The sequence below is a fragment of the Gossypium arboreum genome, chromosome 10 (assembly GCF_025698485.1).
Source record: "Gossypium arboreum isolate Shixiya-1 chromosome 10, ASM2569848v2, whole genome shotgun sequence".
In the NCBI taxonomy this organism is placed as follows: domain Eukaryota; kingdom Viridiplantae; phylum Streptophyta; class Magnoliopsida; order Malvales; family Malvaceae; genus Gossypium; species Gossypium arboreum.
In genome coordinates this window covers 118,745,474-118,763,704 of record NC_069079.1, presented here as the reverse complement: position 1 = coordinate 118,763,704, position 18,231 = coordinate 118,745,474, and the positions used below count along the sequence as shown (strand labels likewise).

General features: G+C 35.3%; 3 protein-coding genes across 4 annotated transcripts; 2 read left to right on the top strand and 1 right to left on the bottom strand.

Annotated features, from left to right (window-relative positions):
- Positions 1–269: 269 nt before the first annotated feature.
- On the top strand, positions 270–6,979 carry LOC108489296 (phospholipid-transporting ATPase 1-like). The gene is made up of 7 exons (XM_017793736.2): positions 270–2,633; positions 2,733–3,039; positions 3,530–4,247; positions 4,366–4,489; positions 4,618–4,837; positions 5,411–5,869; positions 6,476–6,979. The coding sequence occupies exons 1-7, from the start codon at positions 1,118–1,120 to the stop codon at positions 6,693–6,695; spliced, it is 3,564 nt and encodes a 1,187-aa protein (XP_017649225.1). The 5' UTR covers positions 270–1,117; the 3' UTR covers positions 6,696–6,979.
- Positions 6,980–7,117: 138 nt separating this feature from the next.
- On the bottom strand, positions 7,118–14,535 carry LOC108487358 (chlorophyll(ide) b reductase NOL, chloroplastic). 2 transcript variants are annotated; one of them, XM_017791677.2, is made up of 13 exons: positions 14,233–14,535; positions 14,052–14,120; positions 13,339–13,400; positions 13,130–13,216; positions 12,324–12,391; positions 12,172–12,220; positions 12,014–12,099; positions 10,835–10,892; positions 9,887–9,937; positions 8,003–8,053; positions 7,886–7,927; positions 7,443–7,553; positions 7,118–7,309 (listed from the first exon to the last, which is right to left on the bottom strand). In XM_017791677.2, the coding sequence occupies exons 1-13, from the start codon at positions 14,504–14,506 to the stop codon at positions 7,262–7,264; spliced, it is 1,056 nt and encodes a 351-aa protein (XP_017647166.1). In that variant the 5' UTR covers positions 14,507–14,535; the 3' UTR covers positions 7,118–7,261. The 2 variants fall into 2 exon arrangements, with proteins under 2 accessions (XP_017647166.1, XP_017647167.1); XM_017791678.2 differs by lacking the exon at positions 13,130–13,216.
- Positions 14,536–15,140: 605 nt separating this feature from the next.
- Positions 15,141–16,938, top strand: LOC108488419 (pentatricopeptide repeat-containing protein At2g13420, mitochondrial-like). The gene has a single exon (XM_017792699.2). The coding sequence runs from the start codon at positions 15,241–15,243 to the stop codon at positions 16,816–16,818; it is 1,578 nt and encodes a 525-aa protein (XP_017648188.2). The 5' UTR covers positions 15,141–15,240; the 3' UTR covers positions 16,819–16,938.
- The last annotated feature ends 1,293 nt before the right edge of the window (positions 16,939–18,231 follow it).

Sequence of the window (18,231 nt, the reverse complement as noted above, 5' to 3'; positions counted from 1 at the left end):
CTGGAATAAGAGAACAAAACATAATTTTCAGTTAATTTAATTTTTCAAATAAAATTTTAGTCAAGATGATTTTGAATTTTTTGAAGTTGTAATTTATTATATCAAAGTTCATATCGAACTCAAACACAGATAAAAATAAATTTATTCAATAATTAATTTAATTTATTATTATTATTCCAATTACTGTATGAAGATCGAACAGCATACGAATACGACAGTGATGAGTTGTAATGAACGATTAAACGAGTAAACGACAGTTCAGAGCTTCTAGAAACAGGAATTAAAAATGTTTGTTTTTTAATCAGAATCCAAGAACCTTCTTCTCTCACCATGTAAAGAATTTTTATTTATTTTTAATGGTCAAATAAAAATTCGGGATTGAAATTTTCCGGTGAAATGAAAAAGACTTGATTTCAACTTTTTCATTGATTGTTTTGTTAGTACAAAATTTTTCCTTGAAAAACCCGCTCTCTCTTTCTCATTGGTTTTCCATTGCAATGCGTTTTGACTTTTGGACATTTTCATCTCTCAGTAGCTAAAAGAAAACAACAACAGAATCGAAAACCTCGAAATCCCAAGCTTCATAATGAGTGGCGCATCTACCATCATTATGACTCATTTTCCATTGTCTTGTTCTCGAACGTACTCGCTTTTCAAGTTATATTACCAAAGGATCATAAACTGAAAGGTTCTTACTTCTTTCTTCCTTCCTTTCTGCTTTGTACTTGTGTAAGTTGAATTTGTTTTTGAACTGGGAGAGTAGCTTTGGCTTTATTCGGCTGATTGGAATTCTGGGTTGTTTTCTGTTTCTTATTATCTGTTGCTGAAGTTTGGTTTTCTAGCAAACCGTAAGCTGGGAATTATATTCCTCTGATCTGGGATCCTGCATTTGTTTCTGGGATGGATTTTAAAACCCCAGTTTTGAGATCTCTTGCTGAGCATTAAACCAGCAAATTTGGTTGAAACCATAATCTATGCCTTTTTTTTTCATGATTTTTGTTGGTTTGTTGACTTTGAGCTGTTAGAGATGTATTTGATCCATAGATAGTGGTTTTTGTAGTATAGTCCTCTGATCTAGAAGAAGAAAGTTGGAGGGGATCCTGCATTTGTTTTTGGGATGGATTCAAGAACCTCATTTGAGGATTTTTATAGTATTGAATCTGCCTTCAGTTCCTCATCAAGAAGGAGCAATTTTTCTGTTCAGTCCAAAGCTTCGGGTGGGAATTCGATTAGGGAAGTGAATTTTGGTGATTTGGGAACTAAGCCTGTGAGATATGGATCTCATGGTGCTGATTCAGAGACGTATAGCATTAGCATGTCACAAAAAGAGATCAATGATGAAGATGCTAGGTTGGTACATATAAATGATCCTGTCCAGACAAATGAGAGGTTCGAGTTTTCTGGGAATTCGATTCGGACTGGGAAGTACTCGATCCTAACATTTTTGCCTAGGAACTTGTTTGAGCAGTTTCATAGAGTTGCCTATATATACTTCCTTCTCATTGCTGTGCTTAATCAGCTGCCTCAGCTCGCAGTATTTGGTCGTGGAGCTTCCATTCTACCATTGGCATTTGTCCTTTTGGTTACAGCAGTTAAAGATGCATATGAGGACTATAGGCGCCATAGGTCGGACCGGATTGAGAATAACAGGCTAGCATCAGTTTTGGTAGATGATCAATTTCAAGAAAAGAAATGGAAGAACATTCAGGTTGGTGAGATAATCAAGATTTATGCAAATGAAACCATTCCTTGTGATATGGTTCTGCTCTCAACTAGTGATCCAACTGGGGTTGCATATGTGCAGACTATTAATTTGGATGGAGAATCCAATTTGAAGACACGCTATGCAAAACAAGAGACCCTTATGAAGATTCCAGAAAATGATGAGGTTATTGGGTTGATCAAGTGTGAGAAACCCAACAGGAACATATATGGATTTCAGGCAAACATGGAAGTGGATGGGAAACAACTGTCACTTGGTCCCTCCAATATTATTCTTCGTGGGTGTGAGCTAAAAAATACTGCTTGGGCTGTTGGGGTTGCTGTCTATACTGGTCGTGAGACTAAAGCTATGCTTAACAGCTCAGGAGCCCCATCTAAAAGGAGCCGGCTTGAGACTCATATGAACTTGGAGATCATCTTCCTATCATTGTTTCTTATTGCTTTGTGTACAGTTGTCTCTATTTGTGCCGCTGTTTGGTTGAGGCACCACAGGAAGGAGTTGGATTACTTGCCTTTCTATAGAAGAAAGGAATTCTCTGATGGAGAAGAAGAGAACTATAATTATTATGGATGGGGATTGGAAATATGTTTCACATTCCTAATGTCAGTAATTGTGTTCCAGATCATGATTCCCATCTCATTGTATATTTCCATGGAGCTAGTCCGGGTTGGTCAAGCTTACTTCATGATTCGAGATACCCGGATGTACGATGAGTCTTCAAATTCGAGATTTCAGTGCAGGGCTTTGAATATAAATGAGGATCTAGGACAAATAAAATATGTTTTCTCTGACAAAACTGGTACACTTACTGAGAACAAGATGGAATTTCAGTGTGCAAGCATTTGGGGGGTAGATTACAGTGGTGGAAATGCCATTTCACTGGATCAGAATGATGGTTACTTTGTCAAAGGTAAACAACAGATATATTTCTAATACCTTTTGTCATAGAAAGGAATGTTTTTGAGATCTCTTTCGCATTTTCTGACTTTGTTTCCTTCTTTCTAATCAGTGGATGGAAAGGTTTTGAGGCCTAAGATGAAGGTTAAGACTGATCCAGAGCTTCTACAATTCGCAAGGAACGGAAAAGAGACACAAGAAGGCAGTCATGTATATGATTTCTTCCTTGCATTGGCAGCTTGCAATACAATTGTGCCTCTAATTGTAGATACGCCTGATCCTACCGTAAAGTTGATAGATTACCAAGGAGAGTCTCCAGATGAACAAGCATTGGTTTATGCTGCTGCATCATATGGATTTATGCTGATAGAACGAACCTCTGGCCATATTGTGATTGATATTCAAGGAGAAAGGCAAAGGTAATCCAAATTGCTGACTTCTATCTTGTTGAATTTATTTTCACCATACATACATACGCACGTACATACATACATATGAGTCTTTGGAATTTTCCTCAACTAATTTTGCACGAATATCATGATTTTGAACTAAACTCTTAACCTGTACAAGTGGAATGACCTGTATCTTTCATGGTTCAAATATAGTTTTTATAGTAGTTGAGGTTATTATCATTATTTATGTTACTTATTCTTTTCATATTTACCTAGTACTAAGGTAGGTGAAAAGTCTGTGAAAACCTGTCTTATTTTTGCTGTAACTTTCCTTTTCCTTTTGTTGTTGAAAATTTGAGACATTGAGATAACGTAAGGTTAACAATTGACATTGAAATTTTCATGGTTTGGGACAAAAAAAAAGGGAGATGTGCTGCTAGTTTTGCTAGTGTTGTGCTCCTGGATTTTAATTATATTTTTCTTCTGTTGATGAATAAAAATATTTTGGGCCATGCAGGTTCAATGTTTTTGGTTTGCACGAGTTTGATAGTGATCGGAAGAGGATGTCTGTTATACTGGGGTTCCCCGACAGATATGTAAAAGTGTTTGTAAAAGGCGCTGACACATCAATGTTTAGTGTCATAGATAGGTCCATGGATATGAAGGTAATACGTACTACTGAAGCCCATCTTCACTCTTACTCCTCTTTAGGTTTGAGAACACTTGTTGTTGGGATGAGAGAACTGAGTACTTCAGAATTCAAGCAATGGCACTCCACATTTGAAGCAGCAAGTACTGCTCTAATGGGTAGAGCCAGTTTACTTCGGAAGGTTGCGAACAATATTGAGAACAATCTCCATATACTAGGTGCCTCTGGTATTGAAGATAAACTGCAACAAGGAGTGCCAGAAGCCATTGAATCTCTTAGAACAGCGGGGATAAAAGTATGGGTGTTGACTGGGGACAAGCAGGAAACTGCCATATCAATTGGGTATTCCTCAAAGCTCTTGACTAGTAAAATGACACAAATCATAATTAACAGCAAATCTATGGAGTCGTGTAGAAAGAGTTTAGAAGATGCCATCATTATGTCTAAGAAACTCACAACTACATCGGCTATATCAGGCACTACAAATAACACCGGAGGAACGTCAGGAGCTGGTTCAACTCCTATAGCCTTGATTACTGATGGCACTAGTCTTGTATATATTCTTGACAGTGAACTGGAAGAAAGGGTACGGAGTCATAAACTCATGTTTCTTTTTGGTGGTTGTTGTTGTTGTTTTTTTTTTTTTTTTTCACTTATGATGTTCTGCATGCTGGTCTGACTTAGTTTTTCATCTTTTCTTGCAGCTCTTCCAGTTATCCTGTAATTGTTCTGTGGTTTTGTGTTGTCGGGTTGCCCCATTACAGAAAGCCGGAATTGTTTCCCTTGTAAAGAAGAGGACTGCAGACATGACACTTGCCATTGGGGATGGTAATCATCAATCAATTTATTTTTCTAATCATCATCTTCATCTTATGATCTAGAATATAGCAAAAAATTAGCTGCTTTCTTATTGGTGATTTGGGCTAAATTATTTCACACTGCCGAATGCTTGACAGGTGCCAATGATGTTTCAATGATCCAAATGGCGGATGTCGGAGTTGGCATCAGTGGCCAAGAGGGTAGGCAAGCTGTAATGGCATCTGACTTCGCGATGGGGCAGTTCAGATTCTTAGTTCCTCTTTTGTTGGTCCATGGCCATTGGAATTACCAGAGGATGGGCTACATGATACTTTACAATTTTTACAGGAATGCAGTATTTGTCCTTGTTTTATTTTGGTGAGTTACAATTTTTAGTAAATGCATATATTCAACCTACATTAGGTGTTTGAGCATGTTGGTGGTCTAAACCAACATTGTTTTCGCCTTAGATTCACTGCATAGTCCTCCATCACACCGATAGTATAAAAAAAATTGTATCAAATAGCCTCCATCACACCAGATGCACATAGTGCAATAATACAAATATATAGACATCAATCCCGTACTCTCCCATACCCCGTATATTTTAATGGTGCCAGTAAGGTTTCGTTGGCATGCCAACTATATCTAAATCTATTCCTACCACTTTACTAGGGCATTTCAATCAATAGCTGCATGCAAATATTGATCTTTTACTTGTACACCCCACTTGTATTAGGGATTTAGACTATCTTACCTCCCCACTGAACAAAGAAAAAGTATAATTCTTGCGGTGCTCACTTGGATTAAGATTACTGAATTTTGATCGCCGTTGGTTCAAAATCATTTACGTATGTTGGGTTCAGAAATAGAAGTTGAATCACATTTTGGTTAAACAAAATGAAATTCTTTTGTAGATTACTTTTTAAACTTCTCTATGTTTATTTGCAGGTATGTGCTCTTTACTAGTTTCACATTGACCACTGCAATCACAGAGTGGAGCAGTGTGTTGTATTCTGTAATCTACACAGCATTGCCTACGATTGTGGTTGGTATTCTTGACAAGGATCTGAGCCGAAGGACTCTTTTAAAGTACCCTCAGCTGTATAGGGCTGGTCAAAAACAAGAATGCTACAACAAAAAGCTTTTCTGGATTACAATGATCGATACTTTCTGGCAGAGCGCAGTCACCTTCTTTATTCCTCTTCTTGCATACTGGGAGAGCACCATTGATGCATCGAGCATAGGAGATCTTTGGACTCTTGCGGTTGTCATATTGGTTAATTTACATTTGGCCATGGATGTTAACCGGTGGAATTGGTTAACTCATGCTGCTATTTGGGGATCTATAATTGCAACTTTCATTTGCGTTATCGTTATTGATGCTTTACCATTTTTAGTCGGTTACTGGTAAGCCTCTTTTATCATCATATAATATACATATTTCTGTTAGTTTAATTTACTTTAATCGAGCGAATTTAGAAATATTTTCAACAGTTTCCCCATGAAATACCTTAAAACATTAGGTTTTTTCCTTTCCTGCTAACACAAAGGCCTATGTTCTACAAGTACATATAAGTACATATAGAGGTGGTAAATACAGGATCAACTTTGAATTCGAGTCATTTTATGTTCAGATTTCTATGAGTTTCCCTTCTATATATCAAATAGATATGCATGTATGCATGTGCATGTGTGTGTGCTCTCATGAACGTGCATATGTATGTATGTATGTATGTATGTATGTATGTATGTATGTATGTCAGCATGATCATCCTCGAGTTTAGAGATCTATGTACTTAGCAGCCATCTCTAGAACATCTCAAATTCTCAATTACGATCTTTTGACCTTAGCAAAATGGAAATAATTATTCATGGTAAAAGATTTAATTAGTTGATTCTATGCTGCTAATGATTTGCAATATATTGGTACTCCAAAGTAAATGCTTCATTGATATTTTGCAATGTCCATTGTATGATATGTTTTGACCCTTACCAACTGATATGCTTTGACAGGGCCATCTTTGAAATCGCGAAGACCGGATTGTTTTGGTTGTGTTTGCTTGCAATCATCGTAGCCGCACTAATTCCTCATTTTGTTGTCAAAGCTCTTTATCAGTTGTACGCACCATGCGATGTTCAGATCGCAAGGGAAGCGGAGAAGTTTCGGACTCTGTGTGAATCTGGAGCTGTAGAAATAGAAATGAATTCAATCTTGGAGGTTCCTAGGAGATGAAAAGGATGATTTTGTTCTTCACCCCTCTTTCCATCATGTTCTTTAGGCTTTGCAGAGCATTATTCTCCGTTGCGGACGCTGCTTAGACTCTTCATATTTCTTGAAGCAATCGTGACATATGTGTCCGGCTCATATTTGCACATGGATATGGTCATCACATGATTGTTTGCTATCCGAAGGATAGAATTAGTACACCTTAAGTTGGTGTTTATGTTGTTACATATCTTATAACATTATTTCATGTAAATTATTTAATGAAAAGGAAATGATACAGTTTGATTACACTTTTTGTTGTCCATTCTTGAAATTCTTTTTATTTTCTTTCCAAGACCAAGTTGGGTCAGATTAACCCTAAAGCCCATTTTAATATTAAAACAACCAATTCTGGCATAGAAAATTAAAGAAAATAAAAGAGTGAAGCATTGAAAAGCATTAGGGATGGAATTCTTGCTAAACAAAAAACAATATGTACATGAATTCTGCGGATGTTATACACCAATTTTGGCATAGAAAAATGGGGGTGGGATCTTAAAGATTTAGGAACTTTACATATTGGATGATGTTCTTCAATCTTCATGCACGTATCGGTTTCGTCTTGCACCGAATGCTAGTCTCTGCATCATGAGGGCAGCCGAAAAACACATAAAATAAGTGAACATCTATTTTACTACACTACAGGTTAAATATTTGATGCCAGTAAGTTCAGGAATGATGAAAAAAATAAGAGAAACTGCTGCATTTCTTAACTGAAAATATTTGAGAGTAAGCTTTCAATCCAGTGAGGAACCGAATATACGTTGGCTTCCATGATCCACTTGCTGGGATCGACCTGATATTCGGCACAAGGTAGTCTGCAACCTATGAACCCCACCCGCAAAACAGTGAATAACGAGGAAAAATAAGGAACAAAATTGTTGACCCCTTAGATAACAATTACTAATTTGATCAAGTTTACCAAGTAACACACTATCCATGCAAAACTATTCCGTAAGTGACCAGATTTCAATAAATTTATTATATTAAGATACTGCAATCTTATTTCAGCTCAGGTCTTCACCATATTTAGACAGAGACTTCGAGCCCATATATTTTCTTTAATTTGATCAGGTGTAATCTCGACATGTTAAAACTGAAAAGCTATAAATAAAGAACCATAGATTAAGCTTGTAGATTACTACCCTAAGTCTTACCACTTCAGCGGGTTCTGCTAAAACATTGATGAAAAACTTGGCCTGAAAATGACAAAAAATTAGAAATTTTCTTTTAAAAACTGAACTAACAGGAGAAGGATATGATGTGTGGTCAACCTGCTTTGTGGTTGCACCAGACATGAGAAGATCAGTTGTAACCATTCCAGGCTGAAAAGGAAAAGAAAAATGACAGTATGAAAATAGTTAAAAAATATAACAGATACAGATAGCATTTACGGACAGATGGGTGTTAGACACCTGTATATATCCAATATGGGTTTGTTTAATTTTTTAAAAAAGATTTTCATGTATTTGAAGGGTCCTAGGAGGGCATATCCTCATAGCTACTGCTGGATGTGTGTTCACGAATGCTTGAGATATAGATCCTTCATGAAAAATGAAGAGTTGGAATAATATATTTCATAGAAAGAGGAGGCATTTCAAATAATCAATTACAACAAGCACTCAGATGACATCTCACTTCTGGAACCCCACATGAGGTCCATAAATTCTTTTCTAAAACTTACAAAGGAAACAAAACTGAAGGGGGCAAGTAGCTAAAATGCGTGGATTTAACAATGCAGAATGAAAGGAGAGTAAAGGTATACTTTAGGTTAGCACAGTAAACCAAATTATGAGATAAAGCTTAAAAATATTATGTACATTCCTTTTCACCCGAGCATCTTTTCAATCGAGGCACACCATTTACCTAACAGCAGTGAGAGAGGTGCGCATTTTTCTCTCCCACTTCAAGGGATATGCTAACTTCACAATAAACTGTTAACAATTTTATGATGCATAGGTGCCTGCCCTAATAAGAAATGCATGTATTGTCACCTTCATGAATTGCATGAAAACAGTCTTTGCTAAAGCAAAAATCAAATCCTTATCTGGTCACTGCTTGACCAAAACTGGGATTAAAAATGAAGATTGAACTAAGCTAAAATTGGTCTTGAAAGGAAGATTGTTAACAAGATTCCCACAAGCATACAAATCCAAATGGAGCTACTTATTCTCTGAACTGTAGTTCCTCTTGAAAGGTCTAAAGAAGTAAGCCTAATTTATACTTAATGTCTTAATCAGTATAACCCATATTTTTATCTCGCCAGTGGTCACATTTAAACTAACCACCAAGGCATTTTGGCTCATGTAGAATACTTCTGCTATACAATGAGTACATATATAACCGTGACCTTCTGAGGACTGAAGGCCATATTCAAGGACAATGAACAACAGTCATTTCGGTAGAAGTTTTAGCTAGAAAAATGTATGCAGATGGTTAGATTGTGATTTTGGAAGAGATAAGCCCACAACATTAACTTAGGTTAGCTACTATTAGACCTTCACTGAAGAATGATATTAAAGGGCCTGTGTATTACTGTCGTACTTGCTAGCTTTGTTGCATAGGCTAAGAAATAAAACAGTGGTTTTTTTCCTTTGCCACATGAACCTTAAACTATGTCTTGGGACTATCTAAAACTTCTAGATGTCATGATTTGATGAATGTTGTGATTGATATAATATTTTGCTCCAAGTCAGTTCCAGTGATTCCTATTGAATGGAAAGGTTAATCATCCTCTGATCTTGTTGATCAGCTTCATACCTTGAACCTAAACCCTTGGATTATATTTGCAATTTAATTCTCCAAAACTAAGGTCCTTCTGACTGAAAGAGAGTAACCGGAGAGTATGTCTAAATTTTTGAGGCACATATTGAGATGGAAATTTAGAAAATACGGTTTGTGTAAAAAACTCCAATACTGTTTAGCTTCCTTGATTTTCTGTTTTAAGCATTTTTGCGTGTGCATAATTTATCTGGAGGAATTCCTATGAGGAACTAATACGAAAGCAACAAATTTAACCTAAAGCACAAATGCATCAGGTAGATTTAAGATTAAAAACAAGATAAGTAGAGAAGAGAAATATACAAGCACCATTCAGTATGGCAGGCTTAACATTAAGAGATGGAAATTAGATGACTTTGTTTAACATAAAAACATACCGATAAATTATGTACTACGACATTTTTAACATCTTGCATCTGCAGTTCAGCCTGTGAATAGGTAAGAAAACCCAGCATTACAAATGAACTTCCATAGGAAATGTCCTTGCCAGAGAAGATAAATAAACATTATAGTCATTAAGAGTATTGTTTACATTATTTTTTTTTAATGACCGCATGCAATATATTAATAAGGAAAAATAAAAGAGAATAATAAACTGTTGACAAGGTCCCAATGCATATATATCCTCAAATGTGTCACTATGATGCCTATCGTGCTCATTTTGTCAAAAACTAAACTATTCCTATTTCAAATCATTAGAAGAGAGCAACTCCCAAGATTCCAAACTGTACTCATACAATCATTTTGGGGGAGAAAGATGCAAGGAAATCTTTTTAACCGAAGACATTATGTCAGCTTGAGGCTCAATTTTCTGCCAGCCTCTACATAACAAGTACAAATGGTATATGATTTGTCCTTATCCTACATGCATAAATTACAACTTGGATCCTACTTTATTTCCTTATCTAGACTTCTACTACATGCATGCATAATAGGTGCATTTACACACCCTCAAATATTATAAATTCTGACAATGAGGATGGTGAACTTTGAGCCTCTGCATAATAACTTGTAAAAAGGAAAACAAAATACTCCTTAAAACTTGAATGGTTATGGTTTCATGTCCAAAAGAAGCAAATAACCAGACAAAATTGGATTTGTGACTTAAGGTACTTATTTAAACTATCACACCCTGATTTTTTATGGTAAGCTTTTTATACCGCCGGATAATATGCCATAAAGAAAAGGAATCTTGGGATGTTTCAAAAAGGAAAATAGACAATACACCCAATTGAAAACATGAACAAAAACGAAAACAATTGGATTAGTTTCCTCCCAAGAAGTTATAGACTGCAAGACACTATGCAAGGCAAGTTGAACATTACCTGCAGCGATTTTGTCAAATGCACAACACTACGTTTGGTTGCTCCATATGCAGCAAACCTGTAAAAAGAAGTCAGATAATCAAAGAAGTAAAAACCCAAACAAAAATATGACATAATGATTTGAGATACACAATGTAATTCATATGCATGGAAGAATGGAAGTTAAGATATTTAATACAGCCTCCAATGTTCTTAAGCTGCAATGACAGAGAGAGGACTCTATTAGCCTAACCAGAAAAATAACAGAACACTTTAATGAAGCATAAAAATTCAATATAAACCTGCTATGAGGTTGTGATAAAGCAAGATGATGGTGAACAAAAGGCAAGACATATGGAAATTGGAAAGTAGAGTGCAGTGCAGGTAATTTAAAATTACCACGAAAACTGGGTTGGAATACCAGAAGGTATGAAGCTGAGACAATGTTATGGCACTGCACATGCAAGATATAGATATATTCATTTGCTTATCTTTTAAAGGGAAAACTTTCCATCCTTTGAGCATCCTCCCTCTTACCTTTACCACATTTAAGGTCACCTTACTAACCATAACCAAAAGAAAAATAGAACTGAATTATCCATATAAAGCATCAATGAAGATCCAAGATTGGTTTTTCCATCAGAACATAAAGAAAATGAAGGATGAAAGCCCTCACATTTTTCACCTGGTTTCATCAAATTAAACACTTAATGAACAAGTTGAATAGGCTGATGAAGAACTTCACACAGTAACTATCAATGTATTCATGAACTACTGGAAGAAACAGCACAAATTTTTGACTCATTTTGGCAGCAATAATGCAGAGTCGCATAAATTCTAGGCAACAACAAACACAAGCTCGGGAAAGGGAAAAAAAATTCAGGTAGGAATTCGCCCAAAAGAAATTCAGGAGATAAAGGATCAAGCAAGAGCAGAATACTCATTCACACCGCTTCCTCTGATGTTGATGACCATAAAATCGTTACCAGCAGTATTTATTCTCAACAAGAACAAGTAATCAGGACATCAACTATGATAGTAGAAATTTCCCATTTGGAAAGCACCCTTTAACAAGTAAATGCAACTGTATTTGATAGATAAAGCCATAAAACAACTTCCAGAAAATTGTTTGCACTTTATCCAAGAAGAATTCACTAGAAATTAAACAAAACAGCTCCCAATATTTCTGGGCTACAGTACCTTGGGGTTGGTCTTCCGTCTGAACCGGCTCCATCAATGTTAAAAATATGACCACCTCGAGGCTGCTGCAACATCATCTTGATGGCCTGAGAGACAACTATATGCATCAGAACAGAACTAAAGCAGTCCAAGCAAGAAAAATGAGAATATGTTTTTACCTCTCGGCAGCAAATCATCAACCCAAGGGTGTTTGTAGAAACAACTTCACTGCATAAGGACAACCCATATTATAAATCAATGGAACAACATACCAAAAAAAGAATACAGAACAAAGAGGAGAAAAAAAAAAAGATTGTATATGTAAGCTCACATAAGATCTTCATCTGATGCTTCTGCCAATGGTTTATAACTATAGGCATTGGATCCTGCATTATTAATCTGCATCATTCTCAACATAGAGTAAGATTATAACAAAGGAAGAGAAGCATTGCCAGAGTAATATGCAAAGCTTTGTACAGAAAAGAGCATAAGACCTCAAAATCAATTAAAGCAACAAATGAAAAAGGGAAATCTTTTTGGGGATTGATAAAGACATGTCACACAAATAAGTGCCATGATATAAAACCCAGCTTTGAGGTAAATGAAAAACATGTGCAGCAGCAACCGTTAATGTTTCAGTACAAGTTCGAATGGAAAATGTCCTAGCAGCGGACTTTTGATCTTAAAAGCATCATGTTTTATTGCATCAAACAACAATGGAAGGTTCATTGGCTTAAACCAAACAAACAAATATTTGCATGTTGTGACACAGTAGATATTAATTTTCAAGGCTGTTTCCAGTGGCAGAACTAAAAGAATCCATCATCAACTCATAGTCATGATTTTTTTTAATATTCATTCCTTGATTACAAACTTTATTATTGTTCGCTGATAATATGATCTATTCTTAAAATTAAACTCAAAAAATTTTGTTAAAAAGTGAAAGACCAGATAAGCATTTTCAACACAATTTTCCTAAGCAGCTTCTTGTTGAATCCTATTCATCAAGAACATCTAACAGATCTCATAAATCGTCATGTAACAAGCTAGACTATGAGTTTCCAGAGATATCAGACTTATTCTCCAGATAGAAATTTGCCACCAAAATATAGAGGGACCAAGATAAGACATAAATACCCATATGTCGATGTACCCCAGGTTCTTTTGTGCAAATAAAACTAAATTCTTCACACTCTCTGCCTCTCTAACATCACACTGAGTACCCTGTGAAAGAGATTTGTTCAAAGCAGCGACAAGCTTAAATTGGAGAAATTTTATGCATGGAAAATGAAGTCACAAGCATAGATGAAGAATTGGAAGTCATGAAAATGTCATAGCAGATGTACCCACACACGTTGTTCCCCATATTCTTCTCTGAGGTTGTTAACAGCAGATTCCACCCGTTCAGCTGTCAAAATATCAGTGCAAAACTATTCACTCAATTTCAATTTCCAATTAGCTTTCTGACCATAACTCTACTTTCTGATGATTCATCACATAGCGTGATAATCAAGTACAAGTGATGCAAACTCAACACATAATTTCAAGCAGTATTACAAAGCTAATTAACTGGTGGAAAGATGATAAAAATATTATTCAAGAATAGCAAACATTCCACTGCATCAAATTTGATATCATTAAACAAACGTTCAAAATTATACTCTAATTTAACTTTGTGTTCAACTCTTATTCCTAATCGATGATTTCCAACAATAGAACTGAAGGCTGGGAAAACCAACAGGACAAAACAAAATACAAAAGGGAGAAACGACCAATTGTATTAGTAGTTCCTCCAACCAGAAGATAAAGCTCCCCCCAATATGTTCAAGGCAAAAAAAATACACGAAAACAAATTCAATTCTCTCTGGCTATCCAACACAAACATATTCAACTTTTTCTAATAAGAATCAAAGCAACATAGATGTCACTTTTTCATTACATATATATTAATCACATGAAACAAAAGTATACAACTTTAGCCAGTTACATAATAGGTATATTGCAATACAGCATAAGGGCTTTGCTGATAAGAAATGAGATAAAGCAATAGAAGTCTTACCGGATCTTGAACAAATTATGACATTGTCACCTGCGATCAGAAATTTTTTCGCCAAGGCATACCCTATTCCTGAAACCAATAAACTACTTTCATAGTTTTCCTCACAGAGAGAGAGAGAGAACAGTTTAAATGCTTCTACATTTGCTTATTTAAGTTCATTCTACAGATTATCCTCACTAACCTTTGCTTGAGCCAGTTATAAGAACATTGTAAGGAGGAACCATGGGTTCTCTTTCTCCGTTGATGGAAGCTTGAGCTTTTACTAGCAGTGGAGAATTGGAGGAGATTGTTGGAGTTGGAGAGAAGTAGTTATTTCGGAGTGAACCATTAGCTATGATTCTGTAAGGTTGAAAATGGGTCTGTTTGGAGATGGGAGAGAAGATAATTGGATGAGGTCTTGGAGACCCAAAATGAGTCAAGAATTGGCAAGCAGGAGAAGAAGTTGCAGTCGCCATTGATGATTGAGTTCCAGTGTTTGATTGATTAGTTTCAAAGCGCTGTGGGCTATACTATATCTGCTACCGCTTCATGTTTACCCACGTGGCGTGCTTCACATGCTGCCACATAGGAAAGCTAACCAGCCCAATGTGGTCAAATTTATAAAAGATCCTTGTGTTATCCATTTTTCACGGATTTGGCACCTTTACTATATTTTTTCTTTCTGAACAGTATATTTTTACCCCTTAGCTTAACTTTTTCAGTTGACTTCGTTAAAATAATTTGATACAATTTATTTGAGGTATTTTTTAAATGATGAAAATTTGTCAAATTAAAGCAACGTTTTAAGGGATCAGTTTTTGGTCTGACTGATCCATCTAATTTAAATCAAATAAATTATTTAAAAATACATAAAAATAAAAATATTATAAAATTATAAAATTCGATTCATTTGATTCAATCTATTTTTATTTAATTTAATTAGTTTAATTAATTTTTAATTCAATTCGACAAATAATTTAGTCCAAATCCGATTCGATTATGAAAATATTCAACTAAACAAACAATTTGCTAAAGTAATATCATATGAATTTTCATCACGTAACATTAAATTATTTAATGAAATTAAAAAATATATTGATCTAAGAATTGAGAATACCAGGGACCTTGTAAAGAATTTGACCTTTTTTTCCTCTCGCAGAGCAAACATCAAAAACCAGATATGGTGTTTTGTTGAGGATGAGGATAAAAAATGGCGTTTAGATTATCAACAAAATGCAGTCTCACCTCCTCCATTAGCTACCGTTTCTTTCCTTCCACTTCCCTCCGTTTCCTCTCATCTACTTCCCTTAACCTTCCCAGACTAGAACCCTCAAATGAAGCCGACAACCTTTCCCAAATCCTCCTCACCCACCACAACCCTTTCCACTTCATGGAATCTTCCCTCCAAATCCATGGCGTCTCCCTTACTCCCTTCCTTCTCCACCAGACTCTCCTCCGCCTCCAACACTCTTCCAAAATTGCCCTCTCCTTTTTCCTCTTTTCCAAATCCCTCCCTCCTTCTCCCTCTCCTCTCCTCTCCACATCCTCCTACAACCTCATCATCGGCATTCTCGGCAAGGTCCGCCAATTCGACGTCGTTTGGCAGCTCATCCTCGAAATGGACCAATCCGACGTTTCTCCCGATCCCTCCACTTTCATGATTTTAATCCGTCGCTTAATCGCCGCTGGCTTTACCCGTCAAGCCATTCGCGCTTACGATGATATTGGGTGTTTCGTTACTGCTGGCACCGACACTGATAGTCAAAACGATTCGTTTTGCTTCTGTTTCCTTCTCGATACACTCTGTAAATACGGCTACGTGAAGGTGGCGGTTGAGGTTTTTAACAAAAGGAAATCTGGGTTTCGTGTTGATTCGAAAATGTACACGATTTTAATAAGCGGGTGGTGCAAGATAGGCAGAATCGATAAGGCAGAGAGGTTTTTAAACGAGATGATAGAAAGAGGAATGGAACCTAATGTTGTCACTTACAACGTGATGTTAAACGGGATTTGTAGAAGAGCCAGTTTGCATCCGGATGAAAGGTTTGATAGAACAATAAGGAATGCCGAGAAACTGTTCGATGAAATGCGCCAACGAGGGATCGAACCTGACGTGACCAGCTTTTCAATCGTGTTACATGTATACAGCAGAGCACATAAGCCTGAGTTAACGCTTGATAAGTTAAAGTATATGAAGGAGAAAGGTATTTGCCCTAGTGTGGTTACTTATACTTCAGTTATCAAGTGTCTTTGCTCCTGTGGGAGACTCGAAGAGGCGGAGAAGGTGCTTGGTGAGATGGTGAGTAATGGGATTAGCCCTTCGGCTGCAACTTATAATTGTTTCTTTAAGGAGTATAGAGGGAGAAAGGATGTCAATGGTGCTTTGAATTTGTATAGGAAGATGAAGGCAGGCAAATTATGTGATTTGAGTTTACACACATATAATATCTTACTAGGGATGTTCATGAAGCTGGATCGAATCGACGTCGTTAAGGAAATATGGAATGATGTTAAAGGAAGTACACCAGGGCCTGATTTAGATTCTTATACATTGTTGGTCAATGGGTTGTGTGAGAAGCAAAAATGGAGAGATGCATGCCAACTGTTCGTGGAAATGATTGAGAAGGGTTTACTTCCTCAAAAAGTAACATTTGAGACATTGTATAAGGGTTTAATACAGTCTAATATGTTGAGGACTTGGAGAAGGTTAAAGAAGAAACTTGATGAAGAATCAATAACTTTTGGTTCTGAATTTCAGGATTATCATTTTAAGCCATACAGGAGATAAACTTCACCCTGTTTTCTATGTTTTTTGCTTTGTCCAGTTATATTTTAAGCTTCACAAATGTTACTAATTTGATACTAAATAGATTGATGAGTAGATTGAATCATTAGTTTTTGACATTCACCTCATCTGTGTTGACTGATCATGTGGTACTATTAGAACGTGATCTTTTTTTTTCTATAAATATTATATCATTATAAATTTTAAAAGTTAAAATAATATATAATTATTAAAACGATATTTAAATTTCAAATAATTGTAAAAACACTTGAAATTTAAATACCTTTTAGAATTTTATAATTATATGTTTTAGAATTTTATAATAACATTTACTTTAAAACCTTTTAAAAAATTTACAATTTTTGTAATGATATTATTAATTTCAACTAATTTCTTTTCAATTATCATATTTTTTATAAATTTTATTTTATAAGCTATTATAATTTATATGTTTCTCTAGATTTTATATATATTTTTCTGAACTTTTTATATATTTATTTTTATTTTTATATTTTTTTAACGTGCATGCATTTAATAAAAGGAAAAAAATTATTTGAAGATGCCACGTAACATTTTATGATTGGCTATAAGACTTTTTAACGTCTGCTAAGAATGAACTAAAAATGTAACAAAAGCATACTTTAATTATCAAATTGGGATAAAAATTTAAGTACTAAAATAAAAAATGAGTATACTTTAGTAATCAAATAATGAATTAAGGTTTTATAAAATTTCACTATTTTTACCGAATTCAAACCATATGCAAATGACACTTGTTTAAGTATTTAATTGACACATTTATCAAGAGTTAAATACTTGCATAATTTTCATCCTTACCCTTAAAAACAAATTTCCTTTTCATTTTAATGGATTTGTTTGTTTGAAATACATTCATCATTCAATCTAAAGTTAGAATTTGAATGAAATATGAATATGGATTGGCTTCAAATCCAATTAATTTGAGTTGAATCAAAGCTGAACTTAATTTTTTGTAGATTGATATTTTGGGTTAATTTAGAGTGCTAGATTTAAATCATTCGGGTACAAACTGTTTGGGTTTAAGAAACACTGGATTCATATTATTGTGGTACAAATTATCTGGGTTTAACCATTCATTGTAAAGCTATTATGGCATTATATTTGGACAACACAAGTGTGAAGCACGGACAAAGACCAACATAAGTCAACCGCATGCAATGGATTATCTTGAGAAGATATTTGATAATAGGTTTCTCAAATTGGAATGTTCATATTTTCCTATACGAAAAATCCTTGTATTCATATCACATGGGTACTTCAAACAACATTTAAGACAAAAATATTCACTTACTATTCCTCTTTGCTTTCTTTTAATACAAATATATATATATATTCCTAACATGATATCACATTCATGGTCATAACTCACAAGATGAC